Here is a 23,748-nt window from a genome sequence, read left to right on the forward strand (position 1 = left end):
ATCCCTGTGTCAGGAAGATCCCCTGGAGGAGGAAATGGCAACCCACTCCAGTATTCTTGCCTGGAAAATCCCATGGACAGAGATTGTCCTGAACATAAATATTAGTAACTACAATAAAACATTCTGAGGTGACAGCTATAAAACTCTTAATAATGGATACTTAAAATTTTTTTATTCATTTATTTTTGGCTGTGTTGGGTCTTCGCTGTTGCGTGGGCTTTTCTCTAGTTGCAGGGAGTAGGGGCTATGCTCTAGCTGCAGTGTGTGGGCTTCTCATTGAGGTGGCTTCGCTTGTTGCAGAGGACATTCTCTAGGGCACTCAGTCTTCAGTAGCTGCAGTGCAAGGGCTCACTACTGGCTCCTGAGCTCTACAGCACAGGCTCAATAGTTGTTGCACACGGGCTTACTATCTCTGCCGCACGTGGGATCTTCCTGGATCAGGGACCAAACCTGTGTCTCCTGCACTGGCAGGTGGATTCTTTACCACTAAGGCACCAGGGAAGCCTAATAATGGCTATTTTTGAAGAGCGAAATGAAAGTTAAAGACATTGAATAGAGTGGAAATAAAGAAGAAATTCTAAATTTTACTCCAAATTTTGTTATATTGCTTGAATTGGAAACAACAGGCATATTATTCATTTATGCTGCTGTCGATTCAGTCGTGTCCAACTCTGTGTGACCACATGAAAGGGAAAAGTGAAAGTGAAGTCACTCAGTCGTGTCTGACTCTTCGCGACCCCATGGACTGCAGTCTACCAGGCTCCTCCATCCATGGGATTTTCCAGCCAAGAGTACTGGAGTGGGGTGCCATTGCCTTCTCTGATTATTCGTTTATAGTTTGTGAAATTTAAAAGAAAATTTTGAAGAGCAGATGAATATACACTCATATGTTAATAGTGCTTAATCTGGATCACAGCATTTCTGGTGATTTTTAATTTATAGCCTATTTTATTTAATTATATTTAAAAATAATTAATGATGAATGAATTAATGATGTAATACTTAAGTATAAAAATATTTTTTCTTTAAAAATGGTAACAATGTCCACAAACAGTATTATTTTTTGTATACATTAATACAATGTATATATTGATACATTTAAACTATAGTATGAAGAAAATGATCTCACACAAGGTGGCTGATGGACAAGGAAGAGGCTTTTCACTAAATCCCCTTTGTGCCTCTTCCTATGTGCATGCATCAGTTATTTAGAAAAGTAAGTAAAGTAACACCCAAATATTCTCCTCTCCATATGTACAATAATAGCTACTTTAAAAACAATCAGCTTTGATTTCCATTTACCAACATGGCAAGATTTCATGACATACTAGGGACTTCCCAGGTGGTGCTAGTGGTAAAGAACTGCCTGCCAATGCAAGAGACACAAGAGACACGGGTTTGATCCCTGGGTCGGGAAGATCCCCCAGAGTAGGAAATGGCAACCCACTCCAGTATACTTGCCTGAAAAATTCCACAGACAGAGGAGACTGGTGGGCTACAGTCCATTGGGCCACAAAGAGTCAAACAAGACTGAGCACAGAGACTACTGGTAAGTGAAAAAAGCATTTCATAAAACAATACTGTAGATCTAGTTTTATTTTATAAAATGTGAGTATACATGCTCAGAAAAAAAGTCTGTATCAGTGGATCAATGATTACCAAGGGCCAAGGGTGGGGGACAGAACTTAATGCAAAGGAGCATGAGGGAATTTTGGGGAGCAGTCAAGTGTTCTACATCTTGATTTGGAGGTGATTATACAGCACTATGCTTTGCGGGGGCATAGGGCATGACTTACGGGATCTTAGTTCCCCAACCAGGGATTGAACCCTAGTACCTCGGCAGTGAAAGTACAGAGTCCTAATTAATGGACCACCAGGGAATTCCCAGCAATATGCTTTTAAAAAGTGGATTTTATTAAATACAAATTATACTTCAGTGAATGAGACCCTCTCTACCACTAACATCAAAAAAATCTATATGGCTACATACCAAGACAATAACAAATTATTGTGTTAGATTAGATTATTGTTCAAAAAGATGGACTCCCTCACTCCTCACTTCCATGTAGGTCTATGGCTCTGTCCCACTGAAGTCAGCATGGTGATGTGACTTGAGACTCATGGTAGGCCAAGTGTATTTCCTTACCCTTTGACTTTCTTTGGGTTTAGCCATGTGCTTGCAAGCTTGGGTTCATTCTTTTGCATCTGTCAATACCGTAAAAACAATTTTCCCCTGGTGCTTGCTGTCCCTTCATCCTGGACCTCAAAATGAGATCCACATGGAATAGGATCAGAGCCTTTACTGCAGTAACAAGCAAACCCAGCTGTCCTACAGTTTGAAGAGAAGCTGCCCAGCCAAGCCCAAACACCCCACACACACATGAGAAATAAATGTTTACTGTTGAATGCCACCAGATTTTGTGGCGTTATTATAACAATTGTAACTAATATATTATTTTTAGATAAGGAAGTAATCCACCTGCAATGCAGGAGACCAAAGTTCGATCCCTGGGCTGGGATGATCCCTTGGAGAAGGAAATGGCAACCCACTCCAGTATTCTTGCCTGAAAAACCCCATGGACAGAGGAGCGTGGTAGGCTAAAGTAAATGGGGTTGCAGAGTCAGACATGACTTAGCGACTAAGCCACCAAAGGAGTAATAGTGATTCTTAACCTCTTTCTTTGTATTTTTTTCTATTTATTAAGTATATCAGCATACGTTACTTTTATAATCAGAAAAAAAAGCTATATCCATTACAAGAAAAAGAAGAAGGTACAAAAAAAAGGTAATTTATATATACATACTGTTTTAAATGATCTTTAGCAAGAGCCACTCTTTCTCTGCGTTGTTTTTCTGCTTTTTCTCGTTCTTCTTTAAAAGCTTTTTCAACATTGAGTTTCACTTGTTCCTCCCATTTTTTATCTGATTTTATTTTACTCTTTTGGAATTCAATCTGTGCATCCCGTTCTTTCATAACTCTACTAAGAAGCAGTCCTGACTACAAAAAAAAATTGCAATATTTTAAGAAAATGAAGTCTAGTTATATACAGAGGTGTTAAATATATATAAAATGTAAGAAAACCCAAGTAGTACATGAAAGTTTTTCACTCGTTCTGTCTGGTAAAATTGGTATTGCTTTGCAAGTTCAATGGCCTTTTTCCTTTCTCCTTGTTTGTATATTGCTTCTTCTATATCAAGAATTTGTCTTTCTGCTTCTATTTCTTCATCACGCTTCTTTTTGGCTTCAAGTTTCTGTTCTTTCATCCCCTACAAAAAGATAAAAGCAGTAGTCTGTTTTCATTTTGTAATTTAACCTTACAAAATTTAACATTATAATTAGAGCTTTCCCTGAGTATTTGCACATACCATTAATAAATAAGAGGTTATACTTATGAGCTAATCTTTAATTGAATTTTTTAGGTAATACATTTACATGGTTCAAAACCCAAAATATTACAAAAGTATATAATGGAACTCTCCCTCCAATCCTCATTTGTACCTGGAATCTCTAAGATAAACACTTACCTTAGTTTCTCACACTTACTTCCATAATTCCATTCTATATAAATAATATTGCTACTTTTGTCCCTTTATTTATTTATTTATTTCTGGCTGTGCTTGGTCTTTGTTGCTGCGAGGGCTCTTTGCGGTGAGCTAGGACTACTCTCTCGTGGTGTGCGAGCTTCTCATTGCGGTGGCTTCTCTTGTTGCAGAGCACAGGCTCTAGAGCATGAGGGCTTCTGTAGTTGTGGCTCCTGGGCTCTAGAGCACAGGCTCAATAATAGTCGTGGAGCACAGACTCGATTGCTCCACAGTACGAGGGATCCTCCTGGATCAGGGATGGAACCGTGTCTCCTGCATTGGCAGGTGGATTCTTTACCACTGAGCCACCAGGGAAGCCCTTTAAAAAATCAACAACAGCATATTTCACATGTTCTTCTACACCCCTGAGGAGGTAGTCAATGTCTCATATCCATGAAGTCATTTTCTCCTTTATGGGTCATACTTTCTACATCTTAAGAAAATCTCACCTACCCTGAAACCTTGAAGCTATCCTATGATTTATTTTTAAATGTTCCATTTTCCACATTTAGGTCTTAAATCCAGCTGAAATTCATTTTTGTATATTCTGTACCATAGGGATATAATTTCATTTTTTCCATATGCCAATTATTTCAGTATCTGTTATGGAATTTCCATCTTTTTCCACTTAATTTGCAATGACATTTCTAGCACATGGCAGGCTCCCATGTATAACACAGGATTGCTTCTAGGCTCTCTCTACTGATGAATCATTTTGCCAATCCCTGTGCCTATACTGCAGTTTTTATTATTATGTTTCTATTACACTCACTACATTTTTTTTCTTCTTTAACACCCATGAAAGTGTAAAGTATTAGGTGTAGTGTGGTACTTCTGGGAAAAAAAAAAAAACAGGGAGTATATTTCACACCCCCATCTATTTATGGACCAAGGGCTTTTCTAAAATCAAATTTTTTACAGTATATGTTATATACGCTCTTTTAACATACAGTTTTACAAATGCATAGTCATTTACAGAACAGTTCCATCCTCCCCTAAAATTCCCTCATGTCCTGTTAGAGTCAACTATTCCCCCCACCTGTACCCCCTGGGAATCACGGATCTGTTTTCTTTCCTTGTAAGTTTTGCCTTTTTCAGAATGTCACATATTATATTACATATATGATATCAGTCATGATGTAACTCTTCCCTCTTTTAGAAAAAAGAGAATTCATAGATTATGAACACTGTTCCTTAAGCAAGGAAAGACAAGCTTTCTGTGTCCCCTCCCAAAGACAGATACTGTACCTTGCAGTATAGTGAGGAAATATGCAAAGTTGGGGGGGTAGGGAAAAGTGAGAACTCTCTAAGCAGATATTATGCTTGCACAGAGTTTTAAAAATTCTACTAGAAAACAGGAAAAATTCCTGCCTCTCAGTTCCTCAATGATCCAGGCAAGTGTTGTAGGGGGATGAGAATATCTTTTCCCAGCATTTCTCCCCAGGTGAAATAATAAAAGGAGTCAGAGGATACCTCCCCACTTTGAAGTAGATTCCCACTCATGTACATGGCACTAAAACGCAGGTTACTGTACCTCTTAGGTAGAGAATCTTACAGATGCACAGAGAACGGCACAGCAAAGAGATATATCATTTTAGAAAAAGATGGAATGGCAGACAAATCAACGGCAGATGAAGCTGCCTGGATACCTCAAGAAGCTCCTTGGCTCCTCAGTTTCAAGACCTGTGTTTCTGCACAATCCTCCATCGTAACAATAACCAGCATTACCCTGATATCCAAACCAGACAAAGACATTTCAAGAAAACCAATATCATTTCAAGAAGTTCAATCAGTTCAATATCCCTCATCAGTTCAATATCCCTCATCAATACATATGCAAAAATTAACATTTTAACAAACTGAAACCATCAAAAAGATAACATATAACCAGCAGACATTTATCCCAGGAATGCAATCTTGCTTCAATGTTTGAATACTGATCAATTCACCATATAACAAAATTAAGAATTACAACTTCATGATTACATCAACAGAGACAAGCAAAAAAAAAAAAAAAAAAAGCACTTTAAAAATCAAACATCCATTCCTGTACAATAAGGCAAAAAGAAAGAGAAAGAAAGAACTAAAAGACACCCAGATTGGAAAAGAAGTAAAATTCATAAAACTGTCTTTACTTTCTGTTGCAGGTCAAATGTCAATATCTGCTTGATGTTCATCCATCAACAACTGAGCATAATAACAAACTGTGTTATATCCATACAATGGAATACTGCTCAGCAATAAAATGAATTAATAATTGATACAAAACATGAAAGAATTTCCAAATAATAGTGTGAGTTAAATTTATAATAGACAGCAGATCAGTGGTTGCCTGGAGACACTGGAGGAAGCATGGGGAGGAATGAGAGGAAGTAAAATGGGGTACAAGAAAACTTTCTGGGGGGCAATTATATGTTCATTATCTTGATTATAATAATGGTTTCAGGAGTAAATAAGCACATCCAATCTTAAATTGTACACTTTAAATATATCCAGTTTACTGTATGCCACTTATACCTAAATAAAGCTGTTGAAAATGTGTTTCAATGCACTGTAATGCTATTTTGCATCTTTAAAATATTTATAAAAGAGTACTAAGAAGAGTAAGTCTTCAGTGCATGTGTACTCCGAGATGGTTAATACTTACTGCATATGTATTAGTCCAGTGTTTTACCACTTCTTGGGATCGTAAATGCATTTCTTTCTTTGCTTTTCTTTCTGCACGAAGGCATGCTGCTTCTCTTGTCAAACTGTCTAGGCTATCTCGAATCCTTTCCCACTCATTGTGTGGAATTACGGTGACCTGCCGGAGATCTACTTTGGTAGGCAGAAGAGGTGGATAGAGAACTGGATCTTCTTCACAGTTCTTCATTTCTAATAAATTTTTAAAAATGAGTTAAAAGCTTTCAAGAAGAGTTTAAGTGATTTTTCATAGACATTTCTATATTGGCATACTATCTGGAAGTTGTTTCAAAGAATAATTTTATTCTTGTTATCTTAAGAACAGCTGGGATTAAGTGGAAAATATACAAGATTTTAAAATCAGAAGACATAAATTTGAGTCCTTGCTCAGTCAATTCCTTACTATGTAAACTTGGGCAAGTTATTTAACTTCTTGGAATCTCAGTATCAACATCTTCCAAATGAAGATATAATTTAGCAGTGAGGCTCAGATGCAAACTTCTGGACCAACTGCCAGAGTTAAATCTATCAGGTAAATATTTTAGCACGGCACTTTTTTTTTTCCTTTTTGCTCCCTGAGGTTTGTGGGATCTTAGTTCCTCCACCAGGGATTGCAAACAGTCCAGGCAGTGAAAGCATCCAGTCCTAACCACTGCAGCACCAGGGAACTCCCAGTGCAGTACTTTATATACAAGAAAGTGAATATGTGAGAACAATTGTGTTTTTTCAATACGTGCCCCTTGAGTACTGTCTCCTACATGTCATGATCCTCTGCTGGTACTTCTTAAGTTTTCCACAGCATATATATGCACTAGTGCCCACTGGGTGGGAGAATGGCTGGCTCTCACTTGGCACAAGGGATTTGATTGCTACTGAAGCAATGACACGGAGAAGGCAATGGCACCCCACTCCAGTACTCTTGCCTGGAAAACCCCATGGACGGAGGAGCCCGGTAGGATGCAGTCCATGGGGTCGCTCAGAGTCGGACAGGACTGAGCGACTTCACTTTCACTTTTCACCTTCATGCACTGGAGAAGGAAATGGCAACCCACTCCAGTGTTCTTGCCTGGAGAATCCCAGGGACAGGGGAGCCTGGTGGGCTGCCGTCTATGGGGTCGCAGAGTCGGACATGACTGAAGCAACTTAGCAGCAGCAGCAGCAGCAGCAATAACATGAAGATAGTCTAAGTTCCCAAGGTTCTAATGTTACCATGAGAACATTAATTGGGAATTTACAGACTTAAGAAACCAAAATCACTCAAAGTAATAAAGAGTTCTTTAAATGTTCTAGCTACTTCTATTACAAAATCAAATTTTTATAAAAGGTCATGTGAGTTAATCCACCTTAAACAGCATTATTTTTACACTGATATATCAAAGTATATGCCGTAGGGTGAGACATTACCTTCATTCTAGATTTGAATAAAATGAGACTTTCCTTAAGACACTTTCCTAAGAGCACTCAGTAGGTTCACAACATTCTAATGAGATCACTTATATTTCCAAAATACATTCCAAGTCATTCAACGAATAACAAAGCTTAAGTGCGAGAGAATTCAGCAAACACCAGACTTTTGGAGCTGCAACGGCGCAGCTTGAGGTCCAGACCAGCTAGACCAGTCAACTGTTAAGTTTCTGACTTCTTTTCTCTACCCTTATTTCTGTAAACTTCCCACCTACCCACCCATCCATGGTCAAAACTGTCTAATTTACACGGAGCCCAAAGATGCCCACAGTGCTGTTTTTATTTGGTGCAGCCCGTTTCAGAAGGTAATGTACCCTCGCCTCTCCCCCCGTGCTTGGGAACCAGAAACAGTCCCTGTGCCGGGATGGGCCAGTTTAGCTCACCCGCGCTTTCCTTCGCCTGTCCACTGAGCCTTCCGAATCGCACCAGCATCTCTAGGGTGCCCGCGGCGTTCTCAGGCTTGGAAAGGCGATTTGAAGCGAAAGCTCCACGGCCTCCAGGCGGCAGAGTTTTCGCCAAACCACGCAGTTGCTTAGCAACGCCACAGGAAGTGACGGTAATCGTCCCCTAGGAACGAAGAACGCGCAGCTGTAGACTATAGGTCTGGAGAAGGGAGATTGCGCCTGCGCGGAAAGTCGAGGCCGGGTGTACGAGTGGCCCTCTTTTTCAGGCACCCGGACGAGGCAGGAGGACAGAGTACGCGGGAGCGGCGCCGAGTCTAGTATGGCTGCGGATCCCTGGCCTGGGTCAGTGAGGAGTCCTAGGGACCCGGCCGCGCTCGGCCTGGTGCTCCCATCGTCATCCTACCCCGCGGGAAATGACACCAAACTAGGTTCCAGCCCGTTTTCGGGATGTACCGGGCAGGTGTGTGGGAGAACGAGGCCTGGGCTTGACATGTGTGGCCCCCGGATCTTCTCACGGGAGTAAGGGCAAAGCCCCGCTCCATTAACTGTGGATACTCAAGAATTAATTGACAGAAAATCTATTTTTAAATACTTTGGTTTCTAAGGCATGGTCCGGGCTAGATGGGGCGTAATTGCTTTTTTTAATCGGAATGTTAAAACTTGGATTGAAATATTCATGTTAGGACCTTTAAGAAATCTTTAATCGCTCGGTAAATACAGTATACTAAATTGAATGTATTTGGAGGACTAGTCAGACCTCTAAGGATACAGAAACTGTTAAGAGTGGATACAGACTTGATTTCAGAAGATCCTTTCCTAACAAATCGAGGTACAAATGATTGCAAGCTAGCTGGTTAGGACACATACACATTAGGCATCAAATTGGAGCTGCTCAATTTGGTAAGGGAGGTAAGATTTTTAGTCACTGAAGTTCTAACACATAGTTCTACTATTTTTCATCAGGTTTTCTATCAGATGATCCATCGTAATAATGCTGGTAAGTATGAAAGGATTAATAAAAATACTTGTTGACAGAAATATAGTTTTGCACATATAACATTGGTGGGTTTTTGGAAGCATAGTTTTAAAAAAGTCAGAAACTGGCAAGAGAGAGATTTTACTCTGCTTGCATGCTAAAAACTTAGCCTGCCACAGTTTTGTAGAAGATGCAGCCCCCTGGATAGGTGATGAATTACAGCAGTAGCCAGAATATCAGTAATTTTGCCCCAGTTGCCATAGGATGCATGCCTTTCAAAACTGTTCGCTCTACATAACATTTTTGAGACAACAGTCCAGAGCAAAGGGCAGTGAGTACCTTGCTTACAAGATATGCAGAACCACTAGAGACCCAAGGAGATTACCTCTCAACAAAATTCTGTGGAATTTTAACTAAATTGGTTACAAAAAGTATTGAATCTTACAAGATTTGGTGTCAGTAATTTGCCAGTTTGGCATAATGTTCAGTTATGATTTGACTTAATAGCACTTGGTTCTAACTGGTCCATGGATCTTTACAGCCAAGTGTATCTAAAATTATTTACCCCCTATGACCTCCACTCCTTTTTTTTCCCCTTTGTTGTGAAATTAAGAAGGTAGCATTTGCACTTTGAAACAGAGCTTAAATTATTCCGGGGGGTGGGGGGGGCAGACACCTTATTACAAAATAAGTGTAAAAACTGCAGTTGATGCTACCACTGTATACAGATATTTCTTTTTTAAAAACAAAAATGAGATTATACTGTAAAGACTCTTTTGTGACTTAATTTGAACATCTTAACCTTTTCCTACTGAAATAAATGTTCTGTTATGTGACTATCATGTGCACGTCTTATTTAAGCAGTTTCCTATTCTTGTATGTAGTTTCTAGTTTTCATTATTGGAACTTATATTCACATAATATTCCCTGTTTTGTATTTAAACTTTTTGTTTAAACAAAATTTTATTTCTCCCATTGCCAGTGGGTAATTTTCTGATGTAAAAGAAAGCATATTAGAAAACATAAATTTTAAAATGTCTTAAATACTTTTATTTTAGAATTTAAGAAGTCTTCATTCCTTTGCTCCAAACCAGAAGACTTTTCCCCCTGCATGTAGCGTAGGAGTAATGTTGGTTAGAAACTGGCTGGTGTTTAAAGCTGAAGATAGTCATGACTATTTAACCTAAGCTGTATGCTGAAGGAAGATTGTCTTGGAAATACTAAATTGGGTAAGTATTTTTTTAAAAAAAGGTTTGTGTTGAGTGGTGGGGAAAAAAACTAATAGAAAAAGATCTGAAATTAGGAAAAGTACCGTTGATAAAAATTAATAGCAGTGAAACTGAGTTAACACAGTTGGAACTTTGTTAACTTCAGGTTTATGATACATCTTACTTGGAGGTTAATATTGCAGGGATTTTAGTAACTTGTGGCTGATTAAATCTAGGCTTGAAACACTTTTCAACCCACGGTGAGTTACATTTGCAAAAAATTTTTAAATTATGTATAAATTCAGAATGCCTAAAAAGCATTTTAATTTAAAATGTGATTAGGTGCAGTTCTAATGGGATTGTCAACTGTGCTTTATTGTTATTTATTATATTGTTTCTAGGGAAAGTGAATTCTGCACTTAAATCTCTGAAAGCCAATCAGAGACCCCTGGATAGACATTTAGAGATTCAAGGATCCAGACTATCAGAATATTTTATGCCATCTAAAGGCATACAACAGGAGATACAACCTCTAGGTTAGTTATTCTCCAGATATTCTAAATTGAGAGACCAAAAATGCTTACTTGTATATGAGTCATGAGCTCTAGTCTCAGTTTCAACTACTGGATATCTATCATTATAAACCAGAGAAAACATATAGATATGATTATGTGTGGCTCAGATGGTAAAGAATGTGCCTGCAGTGTGGGAGACCAGGGTTTGATCCCTGGGTTGGGAAGATCCCCTGGAGAAGGAAATGGCAAACCACTCCAGTATTCTTGCCTGGAAAATCCCTTGGCCTGAGGAGCCTGGCAGGCTACAGCCCATGGGGTTGCAAAGAGTCAGACACAACTGAGCAACTTTACTTCATTCACATGTAGATAAATATCATGTTTTCTATTTTTAATTGATCTCTTCTTTTTTCTTTTTGATGAGTTTCTTCATTTTTCATTTTGAAACTTCTTACTAAAACCTCATAAAGGTTGTAAAGTAGATCAGATACAATATCATGGTTAGTGTGTACATTGAAATTAATCAGTGTTTTTATATTTAACATCTTTTCATCAAATTGGCTTACTTAGTATTTTATTTTTAAACTGATTAATAGTCTTTATTCTATTTCTTAGGCACTAGAATGTGTTACTAAAGCATGAACTTTGGAATCAGGCAAACTTGAATCCAAATTCTAGCTCTGCCATTTAACTAATACTTAACCAACTTAATACTTGAGCTCCTGTTTACATATCTTTAGGTGTGCTTAGAAGCTCAGTCACGTCTGACTCTTTGTAACCCCATCGACTGTAGCCCACCAGGCTCTTCTGTCCATGGGGATTCTCGAGGCAAGAATACTGGAGTGGGTTGCCATGCCCTCCTCCAGGAGTGGTTCTTCTCAACCCAGGAATCGAACCCAGGTCTCCCACATTGCAGGCTGATTCTTTACTGTCTTTGAGCCACCAGGGAAGCCCTTACATATCTTTAAGATGAAGATAATAATTCCTACTAAATGAGCTTCTGACAGTTAAATGAGATGGTGAAATTGTGAGGTTTTTAGTCCAATGTCTTAGTCCAGATAGCTCAAAAAATATCAGTTACTCTTTAGAAAAAAATTTTTTTTTTGTTTACAGACATTAATTGCAGCTTTTCCTGAGAATTCTGTATAATTACCTTTTTTACATGATGGTATTCATTCATACCATCTATGACCAGTTTATTCTTTCCTTTTATCTTGAAATTTACAGCTAATGATCTTCATTATCTTTTAATGAAAACAGAGACTTGAGTAATTGTCATATCAAAAGCAGTGTAATTGCTCATGTATATCCAGATTATTTGGCACTCCAGAGTTAAACTATCTAGAGGAAATATAAATAAATGTGGTTTTGTTAACACATGTTATTTCTAGTCTGGGAGAATTTAATCCACTTCCAGTTCACGTAATTTGAGAATTTCACGTACAGCATCAAGCAACCATTTGATTAACATTGGCAATGATTTAAAGCTAAAAACCTTTTTAGAAAATTTATTTAAGGTTTACAAGATTTCACATTATGTTAAATGTGGTCAGAATTTTGGTTAGTTCACAGAGAATCTGTATTGTACATGACCTATTATTTAGTATGAAGATTACTGTAAATATTTTAAACTAATAAGTTTGTGATCGATAATTTAAAGACAATAAGAATAATTGGCCTACATTTTTCTTGTCTAATTTTACAACTTTTCTGAATTAAACTTTAAGGGAATAATTGTTTAATTTCTTCTCTCGTTGAATTGCTCTATAGTTTAGTTCTGAGTGCTCAAAGAATCACTTCCTCAGGAACACAATAATATGAATATCCTTTTTAGATATTCTGTTTTCCATTCATTTAACATACTCAGATATAAACTTTGTTTCTTAGGAAAAAGTGCTTAAATAGTGGGTCTTAACAGTGCTTGGTCTTTTTAATTTGTTTATATTCATCCTTTGTTTTTTAGCAGATCAAGAGTTGTTAAATAGGTAACTATAGCTAGGTTGGGCTTCCTTGGTGGCTCAGATGGTAAGGAATCTGCCTGCAAAGTGAGAGACCCAGGTTCCATCCCAGGCGGGAAGATCCCCTGGAGGAGGGCATGGCTACCCACTCCAGGGTTCTTGCCTGGAGAATTCCATGGACAGAGGAGCCTGGCGGGCTACAGTCCATGAAGTTGCAAAGAGTCAGACACGACTGAGTCACTAATACTCTCACACTTCATCTCATAGCTAGATACATAAAACAACATATGTTTAGGAAATAATATTTCTTCTTTTCCAGGGTAACCCAAATCTGTTTCTGGAACCATGAAAATTTTGTTGGTTTTTGACTTTGACAATACAATCATAGATGATAATAGTGACACCTGGATTGTACAATGTGCTCCAGAGAAAAAGCTTCCTCTTGAACTGAAAGATTCTTACAAAAAGGGATTTTGGACAGAATTTATGGGCAGAGTCTTTAAGTATTTGGGAGATGAAGGTGTAAGAGAAGATGAAATGAAGAGAGCAATGATATCAATGCCTTTCACTCCAGGGATGGTGGAACTTTTAAACTTTATAAGAAAGAACAAGAATAAATTTGACTGCATCATTATTTCAGATTCAAATTCAGTCTTCATAGATTGGGTTTTAGAAGCTACCAATTTTCATGATGTGTTTGATAAAGTGTTTACAAATCCAGCAGCATTTGATAGCAATGGTCATCTCACTGTGGAAAAACATCACACTCATTCTTGCACTCGGTGCCCCCAAAATCTTTGCAAAAATGTAGTTTTGGTAGAATTTGTAGGTGAGCAGTTACAACAAGGAGTGAATTATACACGAATTGTTTATATAGGTGACGGAGGAAATGATGTCTGTCCAGTAACTTTTTTAAAGAAGAACGATATTGCCATGCCACGGAAGGGATATGCTTTACAGAAAACTCTTTATAGGATGTGTCAAAACCTTGAGCCTATGCAATCTTCTGTTGTATCTTGGTCTTCAGGTGTTGAAATAATTTCTTATTTACAATTTCTAATAAAGGAATAATTAGCCAACAATTGAAATGTGTATCAGTTAAGATTAGATACAGCAGCATAAAACTCCAAATAAGGCTTTAAAAAAAGAGAAGTTTTTCCTCTCACTTAAAAGAATTTCAGAATTTAGTATCTCAAAGTCTGTTTGCTCTACCAACCTCAGCACTTGGCTTCCAACTCATGATCCAAGATTGCTGTTCAAACTCCATCTGTCACATCAACATTCTGGCCAGCAAGGAGGATAGTGAGAGAGAAAGTTGCAACCTCACTTAAATTTCATTGGCCAAAACTTACAATACCTAACTACAAGGAAGGATGAAAAATGTAGCTTTTATTCAAAATGGTCATATGCCTAGGAAAAATTGGGGGAAAATGGAGTACAAAATTGAGGTAAGTGCAGCTAGTGGTTTCTACCAAAGATGGTTAATAGATAGATTGTATTCTTAAATTTATTCCCAGAGAGAATAATCTGAGTTTCACTTAGGTATTTATTTCCAAAGCATATCTTAGCAGTTACAGATCTTAAAAATATAACCTAATTCTTAATTCACATAAGAATTCACTAGTTCCAAATCAATTCATTTTAGAGATAAGAATTCAGTATCTTGCCCCAGATCAATTTCACAATTTCCTTTTGAAATGAAATACATATGAATGTTCTTCAAATATTTTTTTTTTTAACTTTAACTTCATATATTTGGAATACAAATGAACAAGGGAAATTCACACAATTGATAAATGATAAGTAATATGCTTTGGGTGTAGGAGATAACTGCAAATCCCACTTCTCAGAAAACTTTGAACAATGCATTTTATAAAAAGAAAAAAATTACTACAAATAAAATGATTACCAAAATGGAGAACGAACAGTGTATGTAAAGGATAAGACCTCTGAAACAAAATCACTCATGCTAAAACTGTTGCTGAACATTATAAGTTCAAATGATACTTAACTTTCTAAATCTTTGAAAGGCCAGATATTTTAAATTTAAATCATCATCACAGACTATAACTCCAGAATGCTGATTTAATCAGTATGTTATTACTGTTTGGCAGTTAAGTATTGAGTTATACAATACATAATTTGTAGGAATATTTAGCATTTAAGAAACTTTTTTATTTAGGGATATTAGCAAAATGTCAACTGACCTAGAAAGTTTTGTAGTACCATGTTAATTCTAGGTTCACATGTTATAGGCATAAATATTCATTATATAATAATATTAGGATTTTCTTTTCCATATGGAAAGCTCTAGAAATAAAAATGTTCAATGTACTTTTATGGGAAAAAATTGGTACTCTTATTTTTTTCCAAGTTGAGAAAGTAAACTTTGTCTTGCTTTAAATTAATAGGTTAGATTATGTTGAAACACTGTTATAAATTGGGATTTCTCTACAAGTTGAAGCCAGTAACACATGATAAATTATAGATGTTAAAAAAAAAAAAGACTTTCTTCTATAGTTGTTGTAGATCAAGTAATTTGGACCAGATCTTCTACAGATTGCATCTGGAAAGCTGATAGCTGAACAGATTTTTTAAATATCTGCTTAAAGACAAGAGAGAGCTGATGATAATAAACAATTACTAAGGAACCCCAAAAACTTAGGTAGTGAGCTGCTTTTACCTGAAAGGGCTGGGCATTCTCTGAATAGCATCTGAGATACTGAGTGGCTGTCTTGACAGTCTTAATGGGACCTGGGGCAAGAGGTATTGAAGTATGAGGACTGCACTGATAAACCCTTGCTCTTTGAATAATGATCCCAAAAGGCTGCGCATGATGTGTAACAGTGACCTGCTTGCTTCTTACTTAACAGAAGTAAGCAGGGCTTCAAAGGGTAGGCAGCTCACTTCTGAATACTCTCAATCCCTGAAATTGGCCTGAAGTTATCTACCATTTTTAGAATTCCCAGATGCTTGGCTAAAGCAAATTTGAACTGTCTTATGAGGAAGTTACTATCCTTAGTATGGTGAGCAGTCTTATCAGGTAACCCCCCATAATCTCTGTAAGCTGGTCTTGGCTCTGTGTGTGTGGAGAAGGTCTATCACCTTCTAATCAATGCATTACCACAAAGATGATGGGATATATTATTAATGTGTCTATCATTGTATCAGATTCTTACGCTGATCTTCTTAAGAAACTCTCTCCCTTGGTGATTTTGAAGAAGCAAGCTGCCATGTTGTGAACTGGCCTTCCGAGAGGGCCACGTGGCAAACAACTGAGGGTGGCCTCTAGCTAATAACAAGAAGTAGGTCCTGGGTCCAAAAGTCTGCAGAGAACTGAGTACTGCAACCATGTGAGTCTGGATAGTGGAACCTTAGCTGAGATCACAGCTCAGGCTAACAGCTTGATTTAGCCTTGTAAGAAAGACCCTGAAACAGGCCCTTTTGAGCTATGCCTGGACTCCTGATCTACAGAATATTGTTCAGTTGCTAAGTTGTGTCTGACTCTTTGTGACCCCATGGACCACAGCATGCCAGACTTCCCTGTCCACCATCTCCCAGAGTTTGCTTAGGCTTGTGTCCATTGAGTTGGTGATGCCATCCAAACATCTTATCCTCTGTCATCCCCATCTCCTGCCTTTGATTTTTCCCAGCATCAGGGTCTTTTCCAATGAGTCAGCTCTTCACATCAGGTGGCTAAAGTATTGGAGCTTCAACTTCAGCATCAGTCCTTCCAATGAATATTCAGGGTTAATTTCCTTTAGGATTGACAGGTTTGATCCCCTTGCTGTCCGAGGGACTCTCAAGAGTCTTCTCTAGCACTACAATTCAAAAGCATCAACTCTTTAGTGCTCAGCCTTCTTTATGGTCTGACTCTCACATCAATACATGACTGTTGTCTTTGCTTTTTAATACAATGGTTTGTCATAGCCTTCCTTTCAAGGAGCAGGCATCTTTTAATTTTGTGGCTGCATTCACCATCTGCAGTGACTTTGGAGTCCAATGGTTAATACAATGCAATGGCACCCCACTCCAGTACTCTTGCCTGGAAAATCCCATGGATGGAGGAGTCTGGTAGGCTGCAGTCCATGGGGTCCAAGAAAATAAAATCTGTCACTGCTGCTTTTTCCCCTTCTGTTTGCCGTGAAATGATGGGATTAGGTGCCATGATCTTAGTTTTTTGAATGTTTAAGCCAGCTTTTTCACTCTTCTTTCACCATCATCAAGAGGCTCTCTAGTTCCTCTTCACTTTCTGCCATTAGAGTGGTATCATCTGCATATCTGAGGTTATTGATATTTCTCCTGGCAATTTTGATTGCAGCTTGTGACTTACCCAGCCTGGCATTTTGCATGATGTACTCTGCATATGAGTTCAATAAACAGGGTGACAATATACAGCCCAATTTTGAATCAATCAAATTGTCACGTTGTTCCATGTAACATTCTGTTGCTTTTTGACCTACATACAGGTTTCTCAGGAGATGGAAGGTAATCTGGTATTCCCATCTCTGATAATTTGCCACAGTTTGTTGTGATCCACACAGTCAAAGGCTTTAGTGTAGTCAATGAAGCAGAAATAGATGTTTATCTGGAATTCCCTTGCTTTCTCTATGATCCAACGAATGTTGGCAGTTTGGCCTCTGGTACCTTTGCCTTTTCTAAACCCAACTTGTACATCTGGAATTTTTCAGTTCACATACTCCCGAAACCTAGCTTGAAGGATTTTCAGCATAAACGTGCTAGCATGTGAAATGAGTGCACTTATCCAGTAGTTTGAACATTCTTTGGCACTGCCCTTCTTTGGAAATGGAATGAAAACTGACCTTTTCCAGTCGTGTGGCCACTGCTGAGTTTTCCAAATTTTCTGACATATTGAGTGCAGCACTTTAACAGCATCATCTTTTAGGATTTGAAATAGCTTAACTAGAATTCCATCACCTCCGCTAGCTTTGTTTGTAGTAAGACCCGCATGGTTTCACACTCTAGGATGTCTCATTCCCTAGGTGAGTGACCATACCTTTGTGTTTATCCCGGTCATTATAGAACATATGAGATAATGTACATTGTTTGAATATGCTAAGTTTGTGGTAATACTGTTTGTAGCAATGCCAAATTAATGCAGTAGGTTGCAAAATCTAAACAGTTTTCTAAGTATATTGTAGGGCACATGGTAAAAAGTAGCCACTACTACTACTACTACTACTACTAAGTTGTTTTAGTCGTCTCTGACTCTGTGCGACCCCATAGACGGCAGCCCACCAGGCTCCCCCGTCCCTGGGATTCTCCAGGCAAGAACACTGGAGTGGGTTGCCATTTCCTTCTCCAATGCATGGAAGTGAAAAGTGAAAGTGAAGTCGCTCAGTTGGGTCTGACTCTTAGCGACCCCATGGACTGCAGCCTACCAGACTCCTCCATCCATGGGATTTTCCAGGCAAGAGTACTGGAGTGGGGTGCCATTGCCTTCTCCAAAAAGTAGCCACACCAATAGATAAAAATGAACACCAGCAGAAGCTTTTACTTAAACGTATCTGCATGAGCTTCAGGAATTGGAGTTTTCAGACACTAATCTTATGAGAATTTTGGCACAGCTGAAAATTACATAATTTGGAAATACTAGAACTAAAATTACCATGACTAAAATTAGAATCTTGATGGATGGATTTGATAACAGAACAGGCATAGCTCAAGAGAGAACTAGTGAATAAACACAAGTTAGAAAATACACGAATATGGTAGAGAAAGACAAAACAATGAAAATGCAGAAGAGAAATTAAGAGGTAGAAGATATAGCAAGATCTAACATAGGAAATTGGTGTCTTGGGAAGAAAGAAGAAAATGAAACAAGCAGTATATTTGAAGATAATGACTGAGAACCTTATAAAGCTGATGAAAGACATCAAACCACACGTTCAAGAGTTCTTATGAACCCCAAACAGGAAAATGAAAACCACATGAAATCACATCCTTTTAAAACTACCAATAATCTATGATGGAAAAAGCATAAAGCAACTAGAGGGGGGAAAAAGATGACTTTGAAAGGAGTAATTTATAACAGCTGATATTTTCTTTTTTTCCTTAAATGTTAGATAAAGTAGAAGAGTGAAGACATCTAGACCTGGAGTTCTCTTTATTGGAAGATTTTTAACTACTCGTTCAATTTCCTTAATTGTTTATAGATTCAGGTTGTATAGAATTTCTTGAGTAAGCTTTGGCAGTGTGTGACAGTGTTTGTTATCTTTTGCTGAATAGTAAATTACCTCAGAATTTGACAGGTTACAACTCAGCATTAGTTATCTCACAGTTTCTTTGGCACAGGGGCACTTAACTGGGTTATTCTGGCTCAGGATCTCAGGTCAGGATGTCCCCTCCAGCTCTAGTCATATGAAAGCTTGACTAGAGCTGAAGGATCTGCTTGCAAGGTGGCTGGCTTACACAGTTTTTGGCAGGAAGCCTCAGTTTCTCACTGATTGTTTTTAGGAATCTCAACTTTTTGCTGACTGTTGGCAGAAGGTCTCAATTTCCAACCACGTGGGTGTCTTCAAAGTGTTGCTTGAATGTCCTAAAGGCATAGTTTCCTGCCAAGTGACCAATCCAAGAAAGAGGGCAAAGAGGAAACCACAGTGCCTTTGTGACGTAGTCTCAGAAATCAAACGTCATCAATTCCACCATGTTTTATTTGTTAAACCAGTACAAAGTCAGGCCCACAGTCAAAGGGAGGGGAATTAAACTCTACTTTTGAGGGAGGAGTTGAAGGGTGTTGGATATGCTTTTAAGCCAGTAAAGTGTCTCTCAAGGACTTTGTCCGTTTCATGTGAAATTTATGGGCATAAAGTTTTTCGTAATACTGCCCTATCAGTCCTTTAATTTTGCAGTGAACACATGGATACCTGCTGTCTAGATTTTATATTAACATTTTACTCTGCTTATTTTATCACATTCCTGTCCATTCCTCTATCTAGCCATCTTTTTAATGTTTTTCTTCTTCCTCTTTTAACATAAGCATTTTTTGTCCCCTTTCCTTTGTTTCCCAGTGTAAAAAAACCGTGTGCTTCTCTGGCTTCAGTTGGAACTTAGATCTTTTCCAGCTCTGTGTGACCTCTGGGAATAACCTAATTTGTGATGGTCTTGGGATCATTCTTTGCCAGACTTACAGTGTTTCACCCTACGCATGTGTGTCTTAGTCACACCATAGAGTCAAGGGGACAGTTCCTCCTACAGATTTCTGAAACTCTTTCTCCATTTAGCTCCTTCCTATCTGGTACTCTGTCCTACAAATTGCAGCCAGTTCAACCTCCCCAAACTTAGCTCCAACTCCTCGACTCAGTGAAACTACTGTGGTCTGCTTGGGATTCCCCTTGCCTGCACCTCAGGCTGGAAAATGTCTCCAGGCAGAAATGCAGGCAATTATAGGACTTACCTCATTTGTTTTCTCTTCTCTTATGGATCACATTCCTGTGCTGCCTGTTGTTCAGTGCCTGGAAACTCCTATTTCATATATTTTGTCAAGTTTTCTTATTGTTTATAGTGGGGTGGTTAGACCAGTCCCAGTTCCTCCAGAAACAGAAATTGTAGTATTTCATTTTTAATTCCTAGTTTAATGTGATTAAAAGCTCTGCTCTAGGTTAGACCAATTTGAATTCTAGCCCTGGATTGGGCTAATCCTGGCCTCCAAACATCTCAATTTTCTTATCCTTTATGTGGAGATGATAATGGTACCTGCCACCCCTAAGATTGTTGTAAAGATATACTGAATTGGACATGCTAGTAGCTTATTATGGCTGCTCTTAACAAAGTAACACAACCTGGGTAGCTTAAAACACTCACAGTTCCAGAGGCTAAAAACGCAGACAGTTTCACTGGGCTGAAACTGGGTGTCAGCAGGGCAACCCTCCATTGAAGACTTGAGGGGAGAATCTGTTGTTTCTTCCAGCTTCTAGTGGCTGCCTGCTCTCTTTGGCTGTGGCTGCATCATCTTCCCAGTCTTTACCTTCATGACCACATTGCTGTCTCCTCTTCTGTCTATGTCAAGTCTCCCTCTGCCCTGTTCTTATAAGGACACTTTTAATTGCATTCAGAGCCTAACTAGATAATCCAGGACAATCTCCCCAAGTCAGAATCCTTAATTTCCATCTCTAAAGACCCATTTTCCTTACTGTTCACTCGCTCGGTCATGTCCAACTCTTTGCGACCGTTTGTGGGTTCCAGGGAACATTTATGGGCTCCAGGGAACATTTATGGGTTCCAGGGATTAGGACTTGATATCTTTTGGTGGCCATTATTCAGCCTATTACGGGTAATAAAGCATTTTGCACACAATCAATCAGTGCTAATAGTCAATATATTCAGCAACTACTACAGCACAGGAACCAGCTAATAAAAACAGAAGTGCCAAACAAGAATGGATGCTGGCCACAGCCATAACAGTGTCTGGATCTGAACAGAAGTGTTGCACTTGTCGTTTATGCCAGCACCTCACACACATAGTATATACTCAGTGTTAGTTCACTGAGGTCCAACTGTATTAAGTTAGTCCTATTTCCTCTTTTTTAAATGTCTGGACATGTCCTTTGCTCATTTGTGTATAAGATCTGTGTTCTGCTTATCTGTTTTTCTGAGCACTTTGTATATGGAAGATACTAATATTGTTATATCTGTGATAAATATTGTTTGTATTATATTAATATTGTGTTCATCTTTTCTAAACCTTGTTTTATTATTTCTAGATAATTTGTTCTTAATCTTTATTTTAAAATATAAACGTCTAAATTTAGTATGTGCCTTATTATCCATTAGATTATGTTAGATTTAATGAAACAAATATATTGATACACACTAATTAGGATTTTTTAAAGGTAGGATTCTTGTTCTCTAAAAATTTTCCTTTGAAAGCAAAAGAATCTCTGTTTCCCTCAAAGCTAAGCAGATTTTCCATGGCCAATTTTATTATACTAAACTGTGAGCTTATAGAGATGCTAGAATTAAAAATAGAAATTAAGAAAGACTATTAATATCATAATAGGATTGGGCAGAGAAGTAGAGGAACTTCCTGTTCTTCACAGGAGACTCTAGGATAGCCGTGGTAGGCAGAATTCTAAAATGGTCCCTGAGATGTCCCATGCCCTGGTGTACATGCTAAACATAATCCTTAGTACTGTGAATTTGATGTATTTTACCACTATGATTAGGTTATGGTTTATGGCAAATTGACTTTAAAGTAGAATGTCTGGGTTGGACCTGACCTAAACACACGAGCCCTTTAAAAGCAGAGAGTTTTCCTGGCTGGTAGCGGAAAAGGAAGTCAGTGATTCAAACCACAAGAAAGATTCAACATGCCCTGGCTGGTTTAAAGATGGAAGAAGGCATATAATGAGGAATGTGGACAGCCTGTAGAGCTGAGAGCAGCCTCTGGCTGACAGCCAACAAAGAAACAGGGACTACAATCCTACAATAAACTGCAAGGAAATGAATTCTGCCACCAGTCATGCGAGTCTGGAAGAGGACTGTGAGCCCCAGATGAGAAACACAGCCCAGGCTGGCACCTTGATTTCAGCCTGCTGAGACCCTGAGCTGAGAACCCAGCCACACTGTGCCCAGATTTTTGACCTACAGATACTTGTGACAATGTTTTTGTGTTGTTTTAAACTGCTAAATTTGTCTTAATTTGTTACATAGCAGTAAAAACTAACACAATAGCTAATCTCAAGGAAAAGTCTGATTTTCATACACATAGCTCTTTTGTAATTATGTGTTTGGCAATTTAAACTATAAAGTAACAAATTACTTTTTATTCTTCTGACCAGACACTGAACATCATTGTGACCTATGGAGAGATGCTCCTAAAAATGTCTCTGCCTTTGAGAGTTTAACAGGGACTTAATTTTTCCTGCTAATGTGTTTTCTAATTTTTTATAATGTGACTTTACTTCTTTAAAAAGAAAAATAAATTTAAAGAAATCAAGACCTCCTGAGACAGAGCACACCCTATAACCCTAAGCTGTTCACACAGGACCGGCTGCACGTAATTTGTGAGACCCAGAACACAGTGAAAATATGAAACCTCTTGTTCAAAGATTATTAAGGATTCCAAGACAGCAAAGCATTAAACCAAGAGTGGGATCCTTCTGACTGCACAGGTCACACATGCAGCCAAATCTGTGCCCAGACCTTCTCCAGCAACTTCCAGATAAAAACTTTGCCAAGCACTGCTTACTACTGTCCAGACGCCCCAGTGCTGCTTCACTGCTTGGGTGACATTTGCAAAGTAATTGCTTATAATGTCACTATACACCAAATCCTTTCAGAATTTTCCCCAAATGTGTTTGTATATATGTATGTGTGTGTGTGTCTATTATATATGTATATATATATATGTGTGTGCTCTTTGATATAGATGGATTATTCTTATAATTGTCATATTGCTTTTATCACTTAAAATTATAGCCTAAGTATTTACCTGTATTAATATTCTTTAAGGTTAAAATTTTTAATTTAAATGTACATTTTTGCACTTTAAATGGAATGAAGAGATTAAAAAAGAAAGAATGGTAAAGAGGAAGGAAGAAAGGAAAAGAGGGAGGGAGGGAAGTTGGGAGGAAGGAAAATAGGAAAGATCCTTGTCCTTTAAGGAATCCATATAATAAAAAACAGTATTGAAGTCTGACATGGTTACTGTATTAGGAAGGTATAAGCTACAAGCTATTAGGAAAGTATACGCTATAAACTACTGTATTAGGAAGGTATATAACAGGGCTTCCCTATTAGCTCAGTTGGTAAAGAATCTGCCTGCAATGCAGGAGACCCCCATTTGATTCCTGAGTGGGAAAGATCCACTGGAGAAGTGATAGGCTACCCACTCCAGTATTCTTGGGCTTCCCATGTGGCTCAGCTGGTAAAGAATCTGCCTACAATGTGGGAGACCTGGGTTCGATCCCTGGGTTGGAAAGATCCCCTGGAGAAGGGAAC

At 38.3% G+C, this 23,748-nt stretch overlaps 2 protein-coding genes across 6 annotated transcripts in view; one reads left to right on the top strand and one right to left on the bottom strand.

Annotated features, from left to right (window-relative positions):
- The window catches only part of CCDC173 (coiled-coil domain containing 173), a 29,546-nt gene extending 21,252 nt beyond the window's left edge, over window positions 1–8,294 (bottom strand). Inside the window, exons 1-4 of the mRNA XM_010849395.1 lie at window positions 8,112–8,294; window positions 6,230–6,456; window positions 3,094–3,267; window positions 2,805–2,998 (exon numbers count right to left, since the gene is read on the bottom strand). Coding sequence (XP_010847697.1) covers window positions 2,805–2,998; window positions 3,094–3,267; window positions 6,230–6,456; window positions 8,112–8,160 — 644 coding nt within the window. The 5' untranslated portion in view covers window positions 8,161–8,294. The remainder of the gene's footprint in view (window positions 1–2,804; window positions 2,999–3,093; window positions 3,268–6,229; window positions 6,457–8,111) is intronic.
- A 10-nt stretch (window positions 8,295–8,304) lies between these two features.
- The window catches only part of PHOSPHO2 (phosphatase, orphan 2), an 18,940-nt gene continuing 3,496 nt past the window's right edge, over window positions 8,305–23,748 (top strand). The window contains exons 1-5 of one of the 5 annotated variants that reach the window (XM_010849406.1): window positions 8,305–8,592; window positions 9,096–9,129; window positions 10,167–10,337; window positions 10,718–10,852; window positions 13,106–13,866. In XM_010849406.1, coding sequence (XP_010847708.1) covers window positions 13,132–13,857 — 726 coding nt within the window. In that variant the 5' untranslated portion in view covers window positions 8,305–8,592; window positions 9,096–9,129; window positions 10,167–10,337; window positions 10,718–10,852; window positions 13,106–13,131 and the 3' untranslated portion in view covers window positions 13,858–13,866. Of the gene's footprint in view, window positions 8,593–9,095; window positions 9,130–10,166; window positions 10,338–10,717; window positions 10,853–13,105; window positions 13,869–23,748 lie in introns of those variants that run through there. The other 4 variants (XM_010849403.1, XM_010849405.1, XM_010849402.1 and 1 more) reach the window with 4 other exon arrangements.

Source organism: Bison bison, unplaced genomic scaffold (genome assembly GCF_000754665.1).
Source record: "Bison bison bison isolate TAMUID 2011002044 unplaced genomic scaffold, Bison_UMD1.0 scf7180017864282, whole genome shotgun sequence".
NCBI classification, from domain to species: Eukaryota; Metazoa; Chordata; class Mammalia; order Artiodactyla; family Bovidae; genus Bison; species Bison bison.